At 43.5% G+C, this 24,042-nt stretch overlaps 1 protein-coding gene across 1 annotated transcript in view; it reads right to left on the reverse strand.

Annotated features, from left to right (window-relative positions):
• Window positions 1–24,042, reverse strand: part of macf1a (microtubule actin crosslinking factor 1a) — a 177,229-nt gene that overhangs the window by 104,906 nt on the left and 48,281 nt on the right. The window contains 20 exon segments of the mRNA XM_037794207.1: window positions 295–533; window positions 984–1,046; window positions 2,776–2,887; window positions 3,040–3,196; window positions 6,640–6,806; window positions 7,508–7,825; window positions 7,943–8,142; window positions 8,230–8,353; window positions 8,621–8,794; window positions 8,882–9,073; window positions 10,264–10,431; window positions 10,614–10,787; window positions 10,878–11,057; window positions 11,707–11,940; window positions 12,053–12,202; window positions 13,116–13,403; window positions 14,711–14,878; window positions 15,010–15,225; window positions 16,711–16,866; window positions 16,965–23,123. Of these exon segments, the coding sequence (XP_037650135.1) occupies window positions 295–533; window positions 984–1,046; window positions 2,776–2,887; window positions 3,040–3,196; window positions 6,640–6,806; window positions 7,508–7,825; window positions 7,943–8,142; window positions 8,230–8,353; window positions 8,621–8,794; window positions 8,882–9,073; window positions 10,264–10,431; window positions 10,614–10,787; window positions 10,878–11,057; window positions 11,707–11,940; window positions 12,053–12,202; window positions 13,116–13,403; window positions 14,711–14,878; window positions 15,010–15,225; window positions 16,711–16,866; window positions 16,965–23,123 (9,639 nt within the window).

Below are 24,042 nucleotides of genomic sequence, written 5' to 3' on the forward strand. Positions count from 1 at the left end.
GACGGCTTGTTTCAAACGCTCAGTTTCTGAATACGGGCTGTGTGTATTTCTCCATTTATTGAACGTTTCGATACTTTCACAGTATTTATATAGAACTTAAAACTGCTTTATAATATAAAAGCCATGAAAATGTCACTTTTAACAATATGGGACCTTTAAGTTAAAGATGTGTTTTAGGAACAGGCAAAGATTAGAACATATACCAGGTGATTTTACTGCATGGTGTTCGGTGTTCAGTGTTCATGCAGGAAAAGGGTCATTAAACAGGCCCAATAGATGGACTCAGTCCTTTACCTTGTTCTCCTGGGCCTGGGCGCGTACCGCCTCAGGTTTGGAGGGTGAGGCGGTCTGTCCCTGTTTCAGGCTGTGCTCTCTGTCCGTCAGCCAGCTCTTGAGCTCATCGGTGCCCTGCCTGGCCTTCTGCCTCTGCTCCAGCGAGGCCTTCTGGCGAACGAGACGCTCCTTCAACTCCCCGCCGAGCGTCTCGTATCGACCGTTCACATCAGATACGGCAACCTGGAGCTCTGTCAGGTCTGAGGGGCACAACGAGAGAAAGGGAAAACATTGCGGAGCATTTAGCAAAAATGGAGGAGAAAATAGCAGCAGGGCAGATACGGAAAATAAAAAACAGATAAGTAAAAACAGAAGTTAGAGGTAGGCTAATAAGGAATACAGTTGGGCAGCCCAGATAAAGGGGAGGCCTGCAGATCCTGATGTTGAAATAATGTGTTTTTTTTGCCACTAACAGATGTTTTGCGTGGACAGACAGCAGACAGAGACAGGACAGTATAGGACAGTGGAAACAGTAAAACAGAAAACAGTACAGTAATCTCTCAAAGTGAACCATTAACACCAATATATAACTGGAGCACAATTCAAGGAAGTTTATCTTAGAGACTCATTTTCAGGAGGCTATATAAGGAGAGAGAGAGAGAGAGAGAGAGAGAGAGAGAGAGAGAGAGAGAGAGAGAGAGAGGGCTCACCTTTACAGGTGTGAATGCCATTGACACTGCTGGGACCTGCTGAGCCATTGATTTGAGGAGCACCTGGGAGAGAGACACACACCTGACTGAGACAGTGGCACTACAACACACTCATGCAAGCAATGGTCACGCACAAAACAGGACTGAGGATTTTTTTCCCTCAATTCAATTTCGAACACAAACTCTACAGCACCAGAAGCTCTGCCAACTCACAAATACTTCAGTGCGCACGGAGCTCAGCGGGAGAACCGAACACGTCGCACAAAACCCGCGGAAACAGACGAGAGTAGTGAGAAAGACGTGGAGGAATGATACCCCCGGTCTTTACTCTACATGACACAGACATTTCATGACTGTATCAAAAGGGCAACATTAATTCTTACATCAATTTGTGTCATTTCTAAAATTTCAACATTTGCAAATGTTTTGCTTTCTGATCCAATCCTAACTAGGGACGGGTACTGTTAGCATTTTATTGATACTACTACTCTTTATCGGTTCGGTTCTTTATCCATACTCTTATCGGTTCTTTTTAATGACTAAATAATTGCTTTTTAAAGGGGACTGTTTGTAAGAATCAGAAATGTCTTGTTAACAGCGACACCTGTGGCCGTTAAGTAAACGAAAGTCAGCGTCCTGTTGCTCACGCTCTGCTTGTGCTCGCTCTACATAGACATGAACGAGCATCACTCAGAACAGTGAGGTGACACATGTCAGCTAAAAGCACAATATCACTCTATATTTCAGCTATATCTCAAACAGTCCCTTTAATATAATATTTAAAAAAAGAATAAATTCAGACCAGGATTAGAATGTATTTATTATTTATATTTATATACTCATTAATATCTTACTAGAAACTAATCTAGAATGTCAATAAAATAAGACAGATTGAAATGTTGTTTTTCTACATGTTTATATCATGTTCATGCTTGTTAAACAAGTGTATTGATGAAGTATTGTTTTTTTTTACTTTTTAAGGTTTTACTGCATTTACAGTATCGAGTGTAGTTGTCCTAGTTATCTTCACTTCACCTGGTTCCCTTCACTGTCTCCACCGCCGCCTCTCTGCTCTGCTATTGGCTGACTTTGCTCCGTGTGTGTGTGTGTGTGTGTGTGTGTGTAGTAGACACAGATAGCAGAGGAGATGCTGCAGCGTGATAATTATTACACCAAAATGTTAAAAAGTACAGATAAAAGAACCGATGACGTCAGAGCTTTTCAATACTCCGGTCTTATAATAATAATTTAGCACCGGTGCCCGTTTATTATCGGGTTTAGGTACCCATCCCAAATCCTAACAACCACAAAAATGTATTTGTGCTTCCTCAAAATTGTACTTTTAATTAACGATATGATAAATTATATACTGTATATCCATCTGCCTTCCACAAAAACACATGAGCGGTTAGATTTAACTAAGAAATGATGTAGATAAGATTTAGAGACTTATAGAGGGCAATGCACTTCTAGAAGAGTGAGTCCATAGTTAGATAGTTGGAGAACAGACAGATGTTAATTCATCTATATAATAATTCTTGAGGTCTTAGTTTGTGGTTTTGTTGTATTTGACTGTAAAGCTTCCCCTCCTTTCTGACTCCTGAACCATTTCAAAACCTAACAAGACTGTTTCTCTCAATCATTCATTAAATCATTTCATAAAGCCCTTGGTGATATTATTTCCAAGCACCTATATTATCTTTGACTCTCACCTCACATCACTGGTAAAATGAGGAAAAGAAGTGATTTAAAGTGAGGGAGAGTTGGAGAATGGTTTTGTCCTTTCTCTTACCAGTTTTGGTCTGAGGAGCGGTGATGTCGATGATGAGGGACTCCAGCTCAGAGCCCGTCTTGTTCAGCTCCTGAACCCTCGATCCCTGGGACTCCCAGTCATTCAACAAGTCCTGAAGGCAACAATGCATTTTGCTGAGTCATTGAGCACCTGACATAGTCGCTGGATTCAAACGGTGTGTTCCCTATAAATGTTTTCCTTTTGTTACATTTGATGCAGACTTTTTGATTTGTATTGTGTGTATAAATGATCAGATGTGCACACCTTGAGCTGCTGGACTCTCCTCTGCAGGCCTTCTGTGTTGAGGTTGGCCTCTTTGGACGGCAGCTGGTCCTGCGCCGTCTGAAGCCATCTGAGGAGAGAGCCGGAGAGGCCGCGGAACCCGAGCAGCTGCTGCTCACAGGCCTGGATGGCAGCGAACCTGTGAGAGGAAATCGAAGGGAGGACAGGATGGTGTGAAGAACAGCGAGGGAGGATAGAGAGGATGAGGAGGAGGAGGAGGTGTATGAAGGGGGGAACAAAGATAAGGAGAGGGGGGAGGAAAAGAGGAGAGGAAATTCAGCTTAAATCACATTTTGATGTTTTCATTTCAAAGTAAAGTAATCATATGATCACTCTCAAGCTATTATATTCTCTGTCAAAGTTAACACAATAACAACACTAATTCATTTTAATGCCGCTAATTTCTTAAACGCATGAATGCAACTATAGATTTTTAGGTTATAGCACGCTCAGTGAAAGCTATAGTGAAGATACTGGTATCATATGAAACTACAAAAAACCTGAGGAATCCATCGGTACCAACCATGTCATACTAGCTTGTCGGGAAGGAGACTAAATAACGCTCCAAACTTGTGCTAAATTTTGGCAAGGAAAAACTGGCATGGCCATTTTCAAAGGGGTCCCTTGACCTCTGACCTCCAGATATGTGAATGTAAATGGGTTCTATGGGTACCCACGAGTCTCCCCTTTACAGACATGCCCACTTTATGATAATCACATGCAGTTTGGGGCAAGTCATAGTCAAGTCAGCACACTGACACACTGACAGCTGTTGTTGCCTGTTGGGCTGCAGTTTGCCATGTTATGATTGGAGCATATTGTTTTATGCTAAATGCAGTACCTGTGAGGGTTTCTGGACAATATCTGTCATTGTTTTGTGTTGTTAACTGATTTCCAATAATAAATATATACATTAATTTGCATAAAGCAGCATATTTGCCCACTCCCATGTTGATAAGAGTATTAAATATTTGACAAATCTCCCTTTAAGACACATTTTGAACAGATTAAAAATGTGTAATTAATTTGTGAATAATCACGATTCAATATTTGAATCAGCACTAATAATGTAAGAATACAAAAGAAACACTATTGAGAAGGAGAATGAAAGGTCCAGACTGGCCTGCGTTATCGCAGCCTTGACCTCCCTCTCTTTGTACGTGATCTGTCTCGAGGCTATGGCTGGAAAAAGTGCTGAGTGGCTGTAGACAAAACAGCTCTGAGGAGTCCGTCGTCTGGCGTGGAGCGGTATCATTATCACGCTGCTATTTTCTCCCCCTCGGGATGCGAGGCCGGTAGTCATCCGAGTAGGCCGTTTATAGGACGGACAATGAGCCGTGTCCACCCTGCTTATATTAGCAACCCGGGGCCTGCTCATCAGCTCCCACAGATACAGTACACACACAAGCACAGTGTACAGTAACCGACTGCTGTGAAACATCATTCAACGCAGTAAATAATCCCCTTACATCATGTACAGTATGTTCTATGAGTGCAACAAGGTTACTAACAAGCTACTGATACCCATGTTTTAGATTATAGATGTCACATTCTTTATCTCTTAATATCTGATCAGGACATATTGAAATATGTCCATAAAACAGCCTATATTGGTTGTTCTTATGTGACTGGCTCACTACACCCAAGTATAATCCAATAAATCTGCACCAGACTGATGGTATTTATAAATCCCCCCCCCCCCCCTCTGACAGGCTTCAAGTGTGGCTGCTCACTGATACGACGTCAGACCGGGTCGGCATAGCAACTGGTACTCCGTGAGGGCTACAAATTTAGAAAACTAATTTTTGGATATGCCAGCAGCGTAAGTCTGTCCTGCAGAGCCGGTATGAGCAGGCCCATCACATCTAATCACATCTTAATGTTTAAGCAGCTTGACTCCTTCTGTCTCTAGAGGTTATCTGGTTTGCTGTCAGTCGAACTGGAATTGACCCTCATATTTTTAGGGATGTCACGAGAACCGATACTTCGGTACCAAGTCGATGCCAAAATTTTAAAAACGTGACGGTGCTCTTTTTCTACAGTACCGACGGTACCGTAGGATGCCTGTAATGGTCATTGGTAGTGATGTGACAGTGAGGAAAATCACCGGTGTCACCGATTACACCGGACATTTTACAAGAAAAGATGACGGTCAACATGCGCAGAGCGCTGACTCTGATCTTTACTGTCGGGTGGCGGTGTGTCTGGCCTCTCCGGTAGAGCTTTTGCTGCGGGGGTCTATCTGGCGCCGTTGCTCCGTGCACACCGGCTGCGACGGCTCCATACCACCACGTGGCGATTACCTCATTAACGTTATGGTTCTCTTATAGCGTCGGGATTAAACATGAAATATTGCCACATAGGTGCGTTTGCTTTTCACTTCGACAATAAATCCTTCTGCTCCTACTCCTGCTACTCTGAGCTGACGGACAAGATGCATTCAGGGTCAGCATGTAGTGTCCGTCGTCTGACTATCGATTGATAACATGACGCTGATATGCCAAAATGAACAAAATGGATCAATTCTTTTTATTTATTACTTAAAGGCTACATGCCTCTGTTTTTTGTAATGTTCAAATGTTTTTAATAAAAGAGTGGGTGTTGAATTACATGGGATTTATTGTTGTTGTTTTTTTTACCGTGGTATCGAATTGGGTATCGAGAATTGTTGAAATTCACTGGTATTGGTATCGACTACTAGATTTCTGGTATCGTGACATCCCTACATACTTTAACATCAAATATACTATACAGCTGAATGATCAATAACAGCTTTGTAATTGGTGCTCCTTTGTGACATCTATGGTACACTGCGGAATTTATTAGAAAGGGATTAAAAAGATTTTTAGGCTGTTAAAATATTTAGTTTTTAAGATAATCATTCCTATTACCGGTGCCTGAAGTGGAAAAAAATAAGTGCCAGTGCTCCTCTTATTCACATGTTGGCGTGTGTATCTGCCAGTATCAGCAATCTCTGTCAACTTATTTCTATTTATTTATTATTTCTTTAAGCATGTGGTACTGTGTCAGTCATAATCAGCTGTGATTTTATTGCTATTATTATACTTGGGCTATGCATCATCTATAGTAGGCTTATAATACTCCAATAATAGTCCAACTGGAACATTATATACATAGTGTTAATAGTTAAAGTGTTTTCCTGTTTTATTAATAGCCTATAGTAGGGTATCATTCAGGTTTTAGGAGCAGAGTCCCAGTCAGGATGCTCCACATTCTGAACTTCTACAGTGAATAAAAGACACTAGGAGATATTGGGATATTTGGGAGTCCTCCCTCAAGAAAATTGTAAAGTTTTTGACTTTGCAATTTTACAATTTTGGACCATTATTTGTACTCGTTAAATGATTATTCTATTATTTACACATATCACGGCCTTCGTCTGAACATAAATTCTTCTGGAAATGTTTGCCCTTAAAGAGCAGATCCAGAAAACTTTTGAGTAATGTTTCATTAATTATATTTGTTCACAAATTTTACAACAATTTAAGACTGATTGTTTAGACTTAACAATTATGGCTGCATAGAAACGGCACTTCTCACATGTTCTGTTAACATTTTTACCTTTCATTGACGTTGGCTTCCAGTTGGGTGAACTCATCGGACACTCCTTTGACATTATCCAATACGCTTTGAGTGTTGTTGAAAGCTTTTGATTGGCTGAGCTCAATGCCCAGGTTGCAGAAGGACTTCAGCTGGCCAGCTTCCTGCTCCAGCTCGGACCTGACCTCCTGAGGAAAGACACACAAGCAGGACAGAAGTGTTGAACGGGCCGACGGTAGAACTAATCCGCTGATGCCTTTAGAGCAGGGGGCAGCAACCTTTAGCCCCTCTCCAGTGGCTCCATGTGGAGTTTTTTTTGTTTACATTGTTATTTATCATTGTTGTAGGTCTATGGTATGACGGAGTACTAGGGCCACATTGAGGAAAAAAAATTAATCTGAGATTTCGAGAATAAAGTCATAATATTACAAGAATAAAGTCATAATATTATGAGAATAAAGTCATAGGTTTGCGGGAAAAAAGTTGTAGTATTATGAGAATAAAGTCGGAATATTATAAAGTTGTAACAATGTGTTATTTTCTTTTTTTCTCGTAATATTATGACTTTATTCTCGTTTTCTTACGACTTTTTCCCCCTCAATGTGGCCCTAATACTCCGTAGTACATTGTCTCTTTGACCCTCACTACATTAGACTTATATACTATATACTTAGACTACAAGCTGTGTTACCTTCATCACAATGCTCAAATGTTTTGCGGGTCCAGACAGATTTTTTTTTTTTTTTGTCTAGAATGGCTCTTTTGATAGTAAAGGCTGCTAACCCCTGGTTTAGAGGCTTTAAGAGGTCTCAGAACCTTGAAATCATATAACTCAAGTGAGACCGTACTGCAGATGACTTATTCATATATATTTGACACCTCTGCTGACCTCAATGGTTTGCCTATAGTCATCCACGCCGCGGTCCGGCTGGCCCGCCGGGCTCAGAGCCTTCAGGCGGCTCTGGGTGAAGACCCGGAGGTCCGCCCCCTGTCGTTCATAGCTCTCCAGCCAGGGCAGCAGCCCTCTGAGCTCGGCCTCCCTCTCGGCCTGGCTGGCCTGTGCCGCGGCGTAGCGCTGAGTCAGTTCATCCAGAGCGCCCTGGAGGCCAGAGGCCGTGGAGGCGTCAGAGCTCTGAAGGAGTTTGGAAACAGAGTCTCGCGTTGCTTCCACGCTGCCCTGCCGGGAGAGCAGCTCCTGGCGAAGTTTCTGGGAAAAGAAGAGGACAAGTGAAAAATGTACACTTGCAATGCAATATTTTTTTAGATGTGCAATAAGTCTCTTCACTGAGGAAACTAGCAGAGTTTCCTCTGGGTTTAATCCTACCTGGTTCTGTGTCAGGGCGTCTTGTACAGCCTGTGCGGTGGGCTCGACTGGTCCAGGACTCAGGACCAGTTTGTCCAGCCAGCCCAGCAGACCCTTCAGGCCCTCCTGGACGCTGACCGACTGGGCCACAGCTGTCTGCAGCTGCTCGGCCCGTTCTGACACAGATGCAGAGAGGGAGCTAAACCTCTTCTCTAAGCCATCTGAGAAGGAGGGGGCAAAATAAAAATGTCATTTTTAAATCCATCCATTTACATCTGAAAATTCTGAGATTGGGTGAGTTCTGTTACCTGCAGCACAGAGGATGTCAACAGCTTTGAGGGAAGGAGACTCGTCTGCACTGACCAGATCTCTTCCTGCTCTCTTCACCTTCTCCAGCTGCACCGAACGCTCAGCCAGCTCGTCCTGCAGCAGCTGAGGACAGATGACACACGTTGAGAGTCAAAATGAAACCATTTCTATAGCTGAGATTTCTAACCGAGACGAGCTTCCCACATACTTTCCATTTTCCACCCTTTTTCCAGACGTCAATTTCTTGAATCAATTAAAATTTTTTTGGTCAGAACATGATGTAGAAGCTGTGACAGATGACTGTCAATGGGCCCAGATCATTTTTCCATACTCTGAAAAAAGCTGGCTTCCTCCTCACCTCGTGTAAATGTTAATGTTTGTAATCCTCACCTGTACTTGTCGTAGTGTGTTCTGCAGGTTCTGGGGATCTGTCTCCCCACTGGGCTTGGCTATGCTTTGGTTCTGTTCCTGAGCGCTCAGCCAAGAGTGGACGGAGACGACCTCATCCTGGTACTGCTGGTACCTCTCCAACAGGCCGGACAAACGGCCGCCCAACTCTGTTGACTGCACACACCGACGAAGAATTCCAATGTAAATTCAGGACAAAGTGTAAGAACGAATTCATCGAGCACAACTTCTAGTATCGCTCACCTTGGTGTGTAGGGTTGTGTATCTGTGGTTAGCATCCTGCAGCTTGTCAGCTACCAGCTGCTTGGTGCTGTCCAGAGCTGGGTCTGAACCACCGACTTGCTCCAGAGCTCCTTGAACGGAGTCCAGAACCTTCTGACCGGAGATGGAAACAAAGCGAAGGTCCGCCTTGTGGCAAATGACATCCTCAGCAAGCTGGAAACACAGGACACATTTACAGGTCAGCCGGGGGACAAATTCATGCAGATATGTGCGATATCGGAAAATTTTTTTATAAAGAGTGTTAATGGAAATCATGATCATGACCAGCAGGTTTCCTGAATGACTGGGAAAGGATATAAAACACTGCAAATGTGATATCAAGGGACTTTTAACAAGACGATTATCCCAAACTGCTTCGGTGGAGTTTCCCAGTGGCTCCCAGACTGTGAGAGTGTAAATCAGGACCATGGATGGATGGAAAGTGAGCATGGAAACTCAGTCTTCCATGGATAATTAAAGGGAAAAAAAGCACAGTTGGGCAGTATGTGTTTTTACACTGGGCTCAGATGCAGTGAGTGATATTCACTTCACTTCAAAGCACCTGAAACCAGGCTCAGCCAGTATAGAATCCAATTGTAGAGCCACGGTGTTGGCATTTTCACACCTGCAGTTACCCTGGCTTTGGTTTTAAAATCCTCCCTATTGTTGAGGTCTCAGGGTTGGCGAGTATGGTGTAAAATGCTGCGGCTCGCAGTTTTGACAGCAAACACCACGTGTTGTAGAAAGTCACAACTTTCTGTGTAATTGTAATATTTAACTCTAGATTGTAGGATATTCGTCTCAAGTTGTGCAATGAAGGTTTGATAATAATAATTATTATAATAATGAAGGTTATCTATATATAACACTCATCAAAACGAGGGTTCATTACAAAATGCTTTACAAGGCGGACATAAAAATAATAAAGGATAGAATGCAATGCCAGATTCACACACACACACTTCCACATAGATTTACAAACAAATATTAATAAATCTGAATATGGTCTGGAAACTACAAGTAGTCTACAGATCAGATCTAACATGATGTAACCTTTCCTGTGACTTCCTGTAAATTCTTTGAAGGCTGCTGGAATCAGCTAGTAACTGCAGCTTCTTTTAACCCCCCCCCCCCCCCCCCCCCCCCCCCCCCAGGTGAGGCGCAGTTCATCTTGAACCGGCCTATTGGTTGTGTAAATTTGGTCTGACATGACTAAACAGCTCCCTCTTGTGGAGAATCTGCAGCCAGTTAAAAGGGAATGATAAACAGTTCCATGAGGAGCTGCACATTTAAATATTAAAAAGTGAATTAATAACAAAAAACAATGCAGAGAGAAATGTCTATTATGTTATTAACGTGCGTACCTTTCTGTGCTCCTCCAGCCTGCCCTTCAGTCCTTGTGCGTCGGTTTCTCCTTCCCCCAGGGAACGGAGCTCCTGTTCGTTTTGTTCCAGCCAGGCACCTAGACTTCCATGTTCTTGGAGGAACTTCGTCAGCTCATCCTTCAAAGCCTCAGACTTCCTCAGACGGTCCTAGAAGAAACAGTTACGACAGTAGCAGTCAGTTAACTATAAGAAAAGAGTCCCCATCACTAACATATAAAAGGTGAAACCCAGGGACTAACACTGGCACCCCATAGGGGTCCACATATGACAGATCAGGGCCCATTAGGCAGGTCAGGTCTTGCATGTAGATCCATGTATATCTGGAGTACCTGGCAGCTCTGCAGCCTGTCCTGGTGCTGGGCCTGCAGCTGATCCAGGGCGGCCCGGAGACGCTGCTTCTCCTCAGGAGGAACAGTGGAGTCCGGTTGGTCCAGAAGGGAACGGGTCGACTGGGTGATCTGGAGCAGCTGTGCTTGTTGAGACTGGAGCTGCTGAAGCTCCGCCTGGGGGAGAGGTCAAAGGTCAGAACTAGGTAATGTTGTAACTAAGATGTTTTAAGTTGTAAATGCGCTACACATAGAATAGAGTCTAACCTGCAGCATCTCTGTGTGTGACATCACAGCGCCCTCTGGCTGTGAGAACGGTGCATCAGTATGATCTGGGGGCGCTCCAGTTCCGACTCCTCTCCCGCCTGGTTGGTTACGAGAGGACAACTCATTCAGCATAGAGTCTATCTGGCCTTGGGTCTCCTGGAGATCCTCCACAGCCTTGGCCTGGAGGCACGGAGAGAAGAAGGGGAGGATGAATACAAAAAAAAGGTACTTTTTTTTTTACAATATGTATATCTATACCAGGGGTCAGCAACCATTTCTCAAAAGAGACATTTTAGGCAAAAAAATAAAATAAATCTGTCTGGAGTAGCAAAACATTTGATCATTGTGATGAAGGTAACACAGTTTATAGTCTAAGTATATAGTATCTAAGTCTAATGCAGTGAGGGCCAAAGAGCAAATGTACTACGGAGTATTAGGGCCACATTGAGGGAAAAAACATCTGAGATTTACAGAATAAAATCATAATATTACAAGAAAAAAAGTCATAATATTATGAGATTAAAGTCATAACTTGACAAGAAAAAAAAATGTAAAATTACAAGAATAAATTAATAACTTAACTTTTTCTCATAAACCTATGACTTTATTCTCGTAATATTACAACTTTATTCTCTAAATCTCAGATTTATTTTTTTCCCTCAATGTGGCCCTAATACTCTGTTGTACCATAGACATACAACAATGATAAATAAAATTAAAAATGTAAACAAAAAACAGTTCTTCATTTCCATTCCACAGGGAGCCACTGGACAGGAGTTAAAGCGCCGCAGGTTGCTGACCCCTGATCTATACCCTCTCATCTACTTACCCTTTGTGTGTTCTGCTGCACAGTTGTGCTGATGGCTGTGTCCAGCTCTGACAGTGACGTGTTTGCTGAATCTTTAAGGGCACTGTACTGCTCCTTCATTTTTGCTAGCGCCCCCTGGAGGTTCGCCTTCTCCTCTGGGCTCAGGCTTCCTCCTCGGTCTGCTAGGAGCTCCTCCACAGAGCGGATGGTCTCAGCGATGCCCTCTTCTTTGGTCTGGAGGTCCTTCTGTGCTTCCTGGAGAGCGAGGGGTAAATCAATTTAGTCAAAGACGTTTAACATGTTCATATTATTATTATTCGGTTTATGTGGCCTTTAGATTCTGGATGTGGAGGTGAAAGTTTCATACCTTTAGTCTTTTCTGCTTCTCTTGCAAGACGTTCACGTCACCTGACTCCGCTCCGCCTTTCTGACTGGCCACTAAACTGGCAGCTCCGGCCAACCACGTGGTGAGACCTTCTAGTTTCTGAGAGCATTCGGCTTTCTGCTGCTGAACCACCTGAGAGAAATGAACGAGGAGAGAAGGAAGAAAAAAGACCCATAGAGAAGGAACATGTGAGATAAACTGATACAGGCATGAGTCGATCAGAAACTAGATCACGTACCAGGAACAGACCCTTTTTACAGTATTTGATCTAATCACCAGTTTTTACACTAAATTCTTGTGTAGTGCACACTTTGCCAAGCTTTGAGCGGTTTGTGTCCAGAGTTCACACTTACACTTACACACACACACACACACACACGCAGACAGACACGCATATAGTATCTTCACATCATGTTGGTCAAGCAACAACAAACAATACAGAGAGGAATCAAACAAATAGGTTTATTTTTTCCTCTTTCTCCTCTGTATTCAGGTGAGACGAGGAAAAACAGTTAAGCGCTGTAGCCGGCGAGGCTTTTCTAGCCTTTGTTACCGCCGTGACACAAGCGATTTCCCTTCAGTGGCAATCTGGAACAGCAAGGCAAACAGGTTAATAACACACATGTTATGAGACATGCAGAGTAGCAAAACACGCTGGAATAAAAAGCCTGTGTGGTGGGAGTGAAGGTGGTGATACGGTCCGTGTCAAGAGGCAAAGCTTATGCAACAAGAGCAGCAGTCAGTGGGTCGCTATCAAGCTATGAGATGATGAGAATAGGTTTGAAGTGATGTATGATTGAGGTGGAGGTTAGCTCGTTTACATCAGGCTCTTCTAGTTTCTAGGCGGAAATGAGTTTGATATGAGTTTATAGAACGTGAGTGCTTAACAGAACAGTACCACGATCTTGTGTAAGGAAGCATGGCAATAGTTAACAGCATGACAAACAAAGCTGTGTAATGAAGTATATGAAAGCATTTAAAATGTCCTAAGTGAGAAACAGCGCAGCGTTTCAAACCAATCCGACTCAATCATCTTTTTCCAAACCTCTCTCTCCCTCGCACTCTGCCTCTCTCTGTCCTTCTCCTCTTCTTTCACTCTCTCCCTGCGCTGCCGCTCCTCTTCCCTCTCTCTCTGGGCGGAGAGGGCGTCGGCCCAGGCCTGGGCTTGCCCGGATGCTTGGTGGAAGGCCTTTTGGAGCTGCTGGAGCTGCCCCAGAAGCTGCCTGCTCTGCTCAGGGGCCAGGTCCTGGGCCCGCTCGGAGATGAACACCTGGATGTCAAAGGCCGTGTCGTTGACTTCGCTGGAGCGAGCCATCAGGGAGGACTGCAGCTCCTTTAAAGGCAAGAGAAAGAAAAGGGGGTAAATGTGTTAATCCTCCATAGCTCTAATACCGTGTTCACACCGAGAGCGAAGCCACTTTTTCACCTCGCTTTACCGACGGGATCATTTGTGTTCACTCGCGTTACTGTCTCTAGACGTGCCAGAGAGGAGAAGGGGCTTGTCTACATAGATCAACAACTTTTCTTTCCGCCATCAACCATGGAAAAAAAAATCACTGTTGCTGCTTTGTACATGTTGTGGAAGTTCCAGAGAAAACCAAACGCCATCATGTCTAGGTTCATAACATCACCCGGTGGCGAGCTGTATTCACATACAGTGCCATTGCACTGACTCTATCTAGCAAACCACATGTCGCTACTGCGGTATGAACCCAAAACAAACAGATTATGCTGTGATTTAATTGCAATAAACAGATCAAAAGGATGCCGAAATAACAACATAATGATGCTGATTTGTAAAAAGTCTGAATTCATGCTTTGTCAGGTCTGTCAGCAAGATGACAAGCAAACAACTTTTAAAATGCTTGTTTTCTGAATGGAGTTTGGATCGATCAGTGCCAGGCTATGCAGCTGTTCCATCAACACTAAATAATTCAATTCAATTCAATTCAATTTATTTTTGTATAGCATCAAATCACAACAGAAGTTATCGCAAGACGTTTTATATATAGAGCAGGTCTTAGACCGTACACCATAGTTTAGAGACCCAACAAGATCCACCAAGCACGCGCCTATAGTAAATACGGCAGCGACGTTGTTTACACATACATTCGTACACAGAGTATTGTCCGGTCTCTGTACAGATATGATGTGCTATCGTAGCTCTGGGTGACCACAGACAGCTACAATATGTTTTCCTCCATTTCTGATTCAACAACGTCAGGACGTCAGTGACGTCAGTGACGTCAGGAGGAGAATCTCAACGCTGATAGGCTTTCACGACACAGCGTCACGCGAATTTCACACTCGAGTTGAAATATTTCAACTCCCGCATTGATGCAAATTTCAGATGTTCGCGTCGCACGCTGCGATTTTGCTTCTGTTCGCCTTGCCCATCGACTTTGTATGTAATCGCGCTGCACGAAAAGTTTGCTTCGCTCTTGGAATGAATGCGCCTTAAAGAGCGGTGCAAAGACATAAACCTGACCTCTAGGGCAACAAATTCCAACAATGTATCAACTCATGGAGTTGTGATTTTTGAAGCACCTCACAAACGGAACATAATGTTTACAAGATTTAATGAAACATAATTGCAGAATTTTACCACATGATCCTTGTTTAATTAGCTCGCCAACTTGCCTTGCAGAGATTCAGCTGCTGTGTGAGCTGATTGTCATCTTTCTCTGCCTTCTCCATTTTTTCCATTCCCGCCATTCCTCCATTCATCTGAGCCTCCGTCTCCCTCAACCAAGCGAGCAGACTCTCCACCCGTCCTCCCAGTGACTTCTGCTCAGCTGTTACTGCCTCCTGAGAGAATTGTCAAAGTGATTAATATCAAACATGTACACATGAGAAGAATGGTTCCATGTCACCTCTACAACAAATGAGCCCCTAATAGACATGCTCCTTCCTGTTTTCCTCTAGACTGCTTCTTTTACCTTATATGAGTCTCTATGGTCTCGCAGACTTTGCAGAATGCCCTCAGAGAGCGCTCTGGCAGTCTCGTATCCCCGAGCCAAGCTCCGCCCGTCCTTTTCCAGAGCCAGTAGGAGCTGCGGAGGAACGCCTTTGGGTCGGGGCTTCAATAGCTCCTCAGCAGCCTCCACGTCCTCGTTGATCGCAGGCTCCAAATCACGCAACTCAAGGTCCAGAGTCTGAGAGACGGATTAGGAGAAGAAAACAAAAGTTCTCTTGATGCTGTACGGTAAGAGACTAATCCGCTTAAGGGTGTCCCAATATAGCTGTATTGACAACAACCGTGATATTTAAAAACGAAACAATGATATCTTGTTAATAATAACCATATGATAATATTGTGTAATAATCCACTCATTTTATATCTACAGTAATGGTTACAGACTCTCTCTCTCTCTCCACCTCCCTGCACTCCTATTTTGAGAGTTATTTTTGCCAAAAAAGATACAAAATATAAAATAAACAAAGTTAAATATTATCATGAATTATTTTGGCCACGATAATCGTGTTGTGAAAATCTGATATCATGACGGCCCTAAATCCGTTAATCAGCTTTTTGTTCTCATACTGGGAACCAAATGTACAACCGAGACAAAGGTACATTGATAATCTGCTGTGTGAATTAATTTTATTAATTAATTTATTTGTATTCCTTTACTATTATTATTATTATTATTATTATTATTATTATTATTAATAATAATAATGTTAACAATAATAATAATAATAATAATAATATTTTCTAATTAATTTAATCATTTTTAGTTTATTAAATATTTATTTTTACTATTTTTGTATTTAAGTTTTGTTAATTGTTTTTTGTAATACTACAATTTTTTCTCCCCCCTTCTTTTTTAATACTTTTTTTTCAATTTACAGTTACTATCCGTTATTATATGTGCATATTACTTTATTTGTTATGGTTTAGGTTGTTGTAGTCAATTCTCTAAGGAAACAATAAAAAGCATGATTAAAAAAAAACAAAGTTACATTGATGTTGGCTGGCGTTACATTAAAGCTTCATTAGGCAGTATATTTTTAGCATCATTGGGCAAAAAGTCCATAATAACCTTTCAGCATATTGTAATTCAAGTGTTCTGAGAGACAACTAGACTTCTGCTCCTCCTCATGGCTCTGTTTTCAGGCTCTAGAACATCTAGCCCGTGACGGGAGACTTTGACCAATCACAGGTCATTTCAGAGAGAGCGTTCCTATTGGCTGTGCTCCGGAACCGTAACTTGGCATTCCTTCACCAGATTTCACAATGGCGGCGGCGTCACAAACTTTCTCATTTTACAGCTAAACCGTGCACTACAAGATGATTCTGAGAACATTTGAGGAGAGAAATAGGTATTAACGTAACAGAATATTGATTCATATTTGATCAGCGTTGGTGAGTGATTGACAGCCGGCTCTCATAGACGGCAGATGGACAGCAGACCTCAGATCAGCTCTTACTGCTTGTTTTCCTCCGGTATGTGAAATCTTGCAGATGCCGTTAGGAGCACCGGAGGACACGGAGGCACATGACTTTTTTCAGGTTACCTGTTTCATGTACTACTGTCACGATATACCTTTTTTTAATCATATTTGCTCCAATCTCGCCTACTTCAGCTTTAACATAACAGCGTATATCTATCAGGTAAGTACGCATATTCTTTCACCTCAGTCTGTGTGATGATGTCATCCAAGGCGATGAGGCTGCGGCCAACCGACTGCTGTTGCTGCTGTTTGAGTCGGACCTCGACGTGTCTTACTATGGAGACCAGGGCTACAATCCGCTGGTCGCGCTCCAAGCACTCCTGACGCATCAACGATGACTGTGGGAATAGAAAAATACACAATAAAACATAACAACAGGTGTGTATAAATGTATACAGCAGCTCCTAAAGAAATCTATATCCTGCTACTTCTTTACCTTGCTAGTCATGGATGGCGTCCCCTCTTCGTCTGACACAATTTCTCGACTCGCTCCGACATCTTCCTCTCCCTCGCCCCAGCTTTCAGAGGCTGTATCAGACTGAGAGACTCCAGGTGATTCACACTCAGTTGAAGTATCTTCTGAGAGCGAAGGTGCTGGTTCTTGAGACTTGAGCTGTTGCTGTTGGTCTTTTAAAGATTCAGGAACATTGGTACTATCAACTTGAGGGGGTTGGTGCCTTTTCTTCTTTTTACCTTTCCCTGCTGCTTTATTGGGTTGTGTGCCAGCAGACATGGGTTGAGCCGTGGGTTGGATGTCTGGTTTGCTCGTGACAGCTTTGTGAGAAAAGTCAATTGATTTTGCAGCATTGCTGGTTTCTGAATGGGATTCTTCTTTCCCAATTTCTGCCAACTGGACATGTTCCTCAATGTGAGAATCGGGTTCTTCTGATTGACGTAAATACGGTGGACTTTGTCGGCCGGCCTCAGCTCCTTTAATATTGATTACAGAGGTATCCGCTTCATTTGCCTTATCACAAACTGAAGGTCTGATGAGATCACTGGCTGACTGACCATCGGTATGTCTTTCCATCTTTTGCTCCTCACCAGAAGCTGAGTTATCTGAATCTGGTTTTGCCATTGTAGATTTTACGATCATTTTTGTTATTGTCGACTCAGAATCCACTTTTTCATCAGTCTGTAACTTCTCAGCATCAGGCTCGATTTTGGATGTCACATTTAAACTCTTGGTCTTCTTGTTCTTCTTTTTTCGTTTACTCTGCTGAGTTTCTTTAGGCTGGACCGATGGAGTGGTCTCAATGTCTTCCTTTCCAACGCACCTGTTTTTTTCTCTCTCATTTGAAGAAGTCTCCAAAAGTTTGGTCTCCATGTCCTCCTTGACAGAAAGTTTCTTCTCAGTCATATCTTCTTTGACCCTTTTGTCTTCTTTGACCCTCATCTCTTCCTCGCTCTCTTTTGGTGAACCATCGGGTCTCTTGACACCATGACCTTTGACATCATATCTCTCTGCTCCATCAGCATTGGCTGGCAGAGATTGTGCCTTTACAGTCGTGTCTTGACTCTCCTTCTTCCCCACATCCTTGCGCAGTGCCTGCAGCTCCTCGGCGGCCTGCTTCTCGCTCACCCCCTTTTCAAACACCTTTTTAAGGATGCTCTCTTTGGCTTTCAGTATCAAGGCTGCTTTCTCATTGTTTGGTAGAGCAGACTTCTGAGGGAATTCTTGCTCCTTCCTCTTCTTTACCTCCTGACGGCTCTCTGGTTGTTCTGGTTGCTGAGAGACCAAAGCTTTCATTTCAACTTTCTCTTTCTGCTCCTCCCTTTTCATCTCTTCATCCCTCTTAACACCCTTTTCTGTATCCTTCGATAATGCCATTTTTATGTTGTCTTCCTCTGGCTCAGTAGCATATTCTGTGAATTCCAGAGTGGCTGGAATTGCTTCCTGTTCCTGTTTTACCAAATCATTTTCAGCATCAATTTTCCCGTCAATCTTTGCTCCACTTTCTCCATTGGGAGGCCTTGTGGAAGCTGCCCGACCTTGAATCTTTGTTTCCTCGTATTTGTCTTGTGATGCAAGCTCATCTGTGACTACATCAATAACCTCAGGCTGCCCTTCAATATGTGCATCAGCTTGATCAATTTGAGATGGATGTTTTACCTCTGGAGGATGTGTTTCTTTCTCTGCTTCTTTATGCTTTCCATTCTTTTTATTCTTCCTCTTCTTCTTGCTTTTGCTTTCTGCCTCTGTGGATGGAGAGCTCAATAACCGGTCTGACTGCTCAGCGTCAGTGCTGGATTTGATCTCAACCTTTAAAGGTTTATCTTTCTCCATTTTTTTACCCTTCTTATGTACAACATCATCTCTCTGTGCTGCCACGTCACTCTTTCTATAATCACCCATTTTTGACACTTCAATGCTGTCTCTGCTTTCTCTGTCATCTCCAATCTCTGCTGCCACAAAACCTGTCGGGTTTCCATCTTCAGAATCATGATGACCCACTGATGTGCTCTCATCACTGGGTCTACGGTCCTTTTCCCCGACCTTCACAGGTTCCCCAACTGACTTTAAAACAGCAGCTCCTTTTCTGACTCCTCCCTGTGAATCTCGTGCCTGAATGGATTCTACAACAGCATCTGTGAAAACTTTCCCCTTTTGTTTATCCTCAGTCTCACTCACACCTATTTGTAGCCTTCCATCAAGCTTATGCTCTGGAAGAGACTCTGATTTATTGCTGTCTGTCTGTGGTATGATCTCTTCTATGGCTTCCTGAATTCTTTTCTCAACATTCGTAGCAAACTTACTCAAGAGGTCAATGGATTGGTCTGGCTCAATTAAAGCCTTTTCTTCCACTGGCACTTCAATCGTGTCCTCTTCTGTAGTAGGGTCGTAAAACAGTGACTGATCTGATACTACAGATGTCTTCCAATCGTCCAGTGTAATTCCTAAACCTTTCTTTGAAAGTGGAGATCTTGAAAGCACCTCAGTGTTTAGGTCTGACCAGCTCGCTGGACTGTCTGGGCTTGACACTGACAATATAACAGCAGGGCTGTATGTACAATTTGATGAGGCAACAGGTGTGGCGCTACCTTCATCGCCCTCCATCTCCACAGAAGCCAATTTCTCTTGAATCTCTGAAGCCACGTCACTGGGGATCAGTTCTTTTGCAATTGCATCGTCGAGACTAGAGACTCGTTGTCCAGTGGCAGGATCAACTAAGCCTCCTTTCAAAAACTGGTTGGTGGCTATTACTTTGACCATACCGTCTTCAACTAAACCTCTTTCACAGGCTTCAGGTAGGGGGAGCCTTTCTCCAGTGCTGATATCAATGATCCCTCCACTGTCTGCCTGGCTTTGAAGCAGCCTCAATGCTGGAACTGGGTCAACTTTCTTTGACGCGACTGCCTCAGGAAGGGTCAAGTTGTCTCTTGTTTGCTCATCCCGAACACCTCTGAATGGTTTCACCTCCAAGAAGCGTTTGCCTGTTTCAATATCTATCTTACCCTGATTTACAAGCTCAGAATAAGGCACAATGCGTGCAGTTTCAGGGTCAAGGGTACCTCGTGTTACAGTAGAAGAGGCCATGACTTCACTGGCAATATTCTCATCCAGAAGACCCCTAGAAACTGCCTCTGTCAAAGTCAGTTTACATCCAGAGTCAGGGTCTAAAATGGCTCCTGTCGATGCTTGGAAAACGACAGCTTCTGGGTGAGATGAAGGGCTGACTTTTCCTTGGTAGACCCACTCTAGTTCTTCCAGCCCAGGAGCAATGGACCGATCCACTAGTCCTCTATCTACAGCATCAGGAACAGACAGCCTCATCCCTGAATCATGATGTATTATACCACCCTCAGCCACCTGTCTTGCCAACACCTGATAAGCCTCCTCAGATCTAATTAACCCTTTCTGAATCGCTTGCTCCAGAGGAACTGGAGACTTGGACTCTGGGTCAATAACACCTTCCATCTGTAGCTGTAAACTAGCTTTAGTGAGGGCTGTTGCTGAATCGGTATCCTTTCCTTTGCATGCCTTCTCTAGTGCCACCAGTTCTTCTCTTTGATCCTCCTCAATCAGTCCCAGGTTTGCTGCTAAAGTAACAGAGACCTTCTTATCCCTGCGTAGGTCAACAATCCCCCCGGACGCCACCTGGGCTTCTAAAAGTCGAGCAGCGGTGTTGGGGTCGATCAGCCCTGCCTGAGCTGCCTCCCTTACCCCGCAGATCTGCCTTTTCTCTACATCCACAATTCCTGCAAGGGTTTTATCTGACTTCAGGACACTCCACATTAGATCTTCATTTAGTAAACCCTCCTGCATAACATCCTCCATACTAAGTGACTCACCGCTGCTGGCATCTAGGAAACCCCCAAACAGACCTGTCTGAGCCATTAATTTAACTGCTGTGTGGGCGGGAAGGACACCCTGAGCTACTGCCTCATCTGGGAGCAGCTTTTCCCCTTCCTCTGTCATCACACCTCCCTGTTTGAGCTCTAGCACTAACTTCGCCAATTCAGCATCCTCCCCTTGCTTCTCCACCGCTGATTCAAGGATCTCATTCTGAGGTTTAGTATGCTTTGAGTCAGTCTCAGTTATAGGCACCTTTTGTTTGGTCTTTACTGATTCAGTCTGGGAATGCTTTATATCTTTCCTATCATCAGATTTTGTTGATTTAACATCTTCATTTGTTTTTGCTCCTAGTGGGATGGGTTCTTTCAACATTTTCAGTGGTACCGTAGCTGTTTTTCTATCTACTGTGATGGTTGTACTTTTAGTCTCCTGCTGGTCACCACTATCCCTGGGTTTGGATTCAGTTGCTACCAGCTCATTTGGGCCTTCAAGATTTTTCGCTGAAGCCATTAAACTTCCATGATCGAATATTTCTTTCTTTTGAGCTTTTACTTTTGCATCTTTTTCCACATCAATTTCATTTTTCGCTGCATTCTCTGTAGTTACTGAAGGTTTGTGCGGCAATTTGTTGTCATTTTCTCCACCATACCTTTCTTCTAGACTACCTGTACCATTAGTCTCAACTTCCTTGCTTGGTGTGACTACATCAGAGATTTCTTCCTTACCCTCAGTTTGATTGTCACTCACTCCTACATCAGCCGAACTAAACTCTCTCACCATTTGCAGCTTCCCCTGCTCATCTGTGGTCAAACTGCTTTGTGGCTCAACCCGACTTCCATAAACAGAGTCTCCGGCAACCAGTTCAGTAGCTTTAACCAACTCCACCAACTCAGGGTCTAGTAGCACCAATCGTTTTCCAGAATGAGCATCCACATAGCTGTGAGTCATGAGGTGATGCAGCAGCTTGCATTTTGCTTGCTCTTCAGGATCCATTCCATGTGTTGGTGTGTCATTCCAGACAAGGCCTGCCAGAGATGATGATGGCAATGGAGAGGATGGAGGTGGAGAGGAGCTGGTGGAACCCCAGCTCAAGCGGTTTAGAGATGGGGTACCTGACTGGTTCACGCTGGAAAGAACATCTGGGATGTGGGTGTCTTTGAGAAAACGGACAACACTGGGCTCAAGGACTTCTTCAGCAGCCTGGTTTAGGGGAAGCACCTGGAGGGTTTCTGGGTTGTACAGACCCCCAATGGCATGTCGCTGCCTTAGGATGTTCCTTGACAGCTCTCCTGAGATCACTCCTTGTTGAAGAGCCTCAACAATGGGCAGAAGTTCTCCGGATTCAGGCCAGAGTATTCCCATGAAAGTCCAAAGAGACTCAAGGACCAACAGAGCCAAACGAGGAGAGAGAAGATCCCTGCGAATGCTCTCTTCCAAATCCAGGCGTTCTCCACTGAAAGGGTCTAGAATTCCCCCATTTTGCAGCTGTCGTGCTAACACAGCACTGGCTAGATCCTGGTCCATAAGCCCATGACGAACAGCCTCATCAACTGTCAACCGGTGGCCAGACCGTGGGTCAGCAATACCACCGGCAAAGAGCTGAGCTTCAAGAAGTCGTTCAGTAACTTTACGATCAATCAGACCTTCCTGGACTGCACGGAATATGCCAACTTTTCTTCCAGACCGGAGGCAGACAGTTCCTCCAGGCTGCTGTTTGATAGGGAGGAGAAGGAGACCGGAGTCATCGTCGAGGACACAACGCTGTTGTAGCTCATATAGGTTTAATTTTTCAGCTGTGTTTGGATCGATCAGCTCTCTATGTTGTTGCCTTGACTGGAGTTTTGTGAGGGTTCTGGGAGTCAAGCGTCTCATGTCTTCTGCTTGCTCCAGACTCATCATTTTTCCCACTGAGTTTCTCAGGCCTCCACTGTTCATCTGGAGCTCCAAAATGCGAAGTCCCACCTCCTCTCTGATGAGCCCGAACTCCATGGCTGTAGCTACTGGCAACACATTTTGTTGTTGGTCATCTGTAGACTTAGTATTTTCCACCAAAAGCAAGGCACTCTCTAGCTCAGAAAGAGACTGTCTGGTATGGGTGTCAATTAGTCCTTGAGCTAGACCTTGTTCCAGTGAAAGACTGAGAGGGGAGGCAGGCTGGAGGAGCCCACCCATTATGAGCTGTGCCTGCAGTAGTACACGGCAGGTGTCCTGGTCAATAAGACCACATTGGGCTGCTCGGAACACTGGGAATGTTTCCACTGTTCCCAGGTCAATCACTCCAGCAATGGCAATTTGGTTCTATAAAAATAAAGAAAACAAAAGTCCAGTTGACATTCATTCTGGAAACATTAAAGAGCAATGTGGTATGACACTTTAAGACTGTAAATGAATCATGTTGTTACTATGTTGTCATATCATATTATACTTTTATAGAATATTATTGGCAGAATCAGATGGTAGGATCAGAAAAAGAAGAAAACCCACAACCAGTTGCCACAAAAACATAACAACAGATATAAGTTAAAAAATATTTATATATAATTGCTTTTTGGTAGCATGTTACTTATTGGTACATATTAGGAATTTTACTGATTTTTCCCCCATATTTCCATATCCCTTTTATATTAAAAAGCACTTTAATACTTACCACTGCTATTCTAAAACAAGCGCTAAGCATGCAACAAAGCAACTAGTAGCAAAATATGCAGAAAATGCCCTAGATAATGGTCAACAAAGACACATAAAAGAACACAGAAGTATTCAGAAGAAGAGGAGAATAAAATGTCTTGTTGAGAAAAAAAAAAGCAACGGTAAGAGAGGAAGCGAGCGCTACTTACCGTACGGGCTCGTCCCGTGGCACACACACTAATGGGCCAGCTTATGGCTCGGCAGAGCGAGGCGCGACAGGTGAGAAGCTGGTTGTTAGCATTCTGCATGCCACTCTTCATTCTGACTCCTATCACTGCACTGACACTACATCCTCCTGCTGACCTTACTTTAGACGGGAATAGGCTCAGAATAAAAATATACTATGACACCTTTAAACAGAAACTGACAAAGGCCAAATTATATATGACAAATTATCACAATACACACTATTTCAAGGTATGTTTACCTCACAGATACCATGGTGAATTGCAGATTGTCTTGCAATATACCATGTATCACATAATATTGTATTTGTCTTATCTTGTGAGAAAACATGGTTTCCACTAAC

The sequence above is a fragment of the Sebastes umbrosus genome, chromosome 15 (genome assembly GCF_015220745.1).
Source record: "Sebastes umbrosus isolate fSebUmb1 chromosome 15, fSebUmb1.pri, whole genome shotgun sequence".
Lineage (NCBI taxonomy): Eukaryota > Metazoa > Chordata > Actinopteri > Perciformes > Sebastidae > Sebastes > Sebastes umbrosus.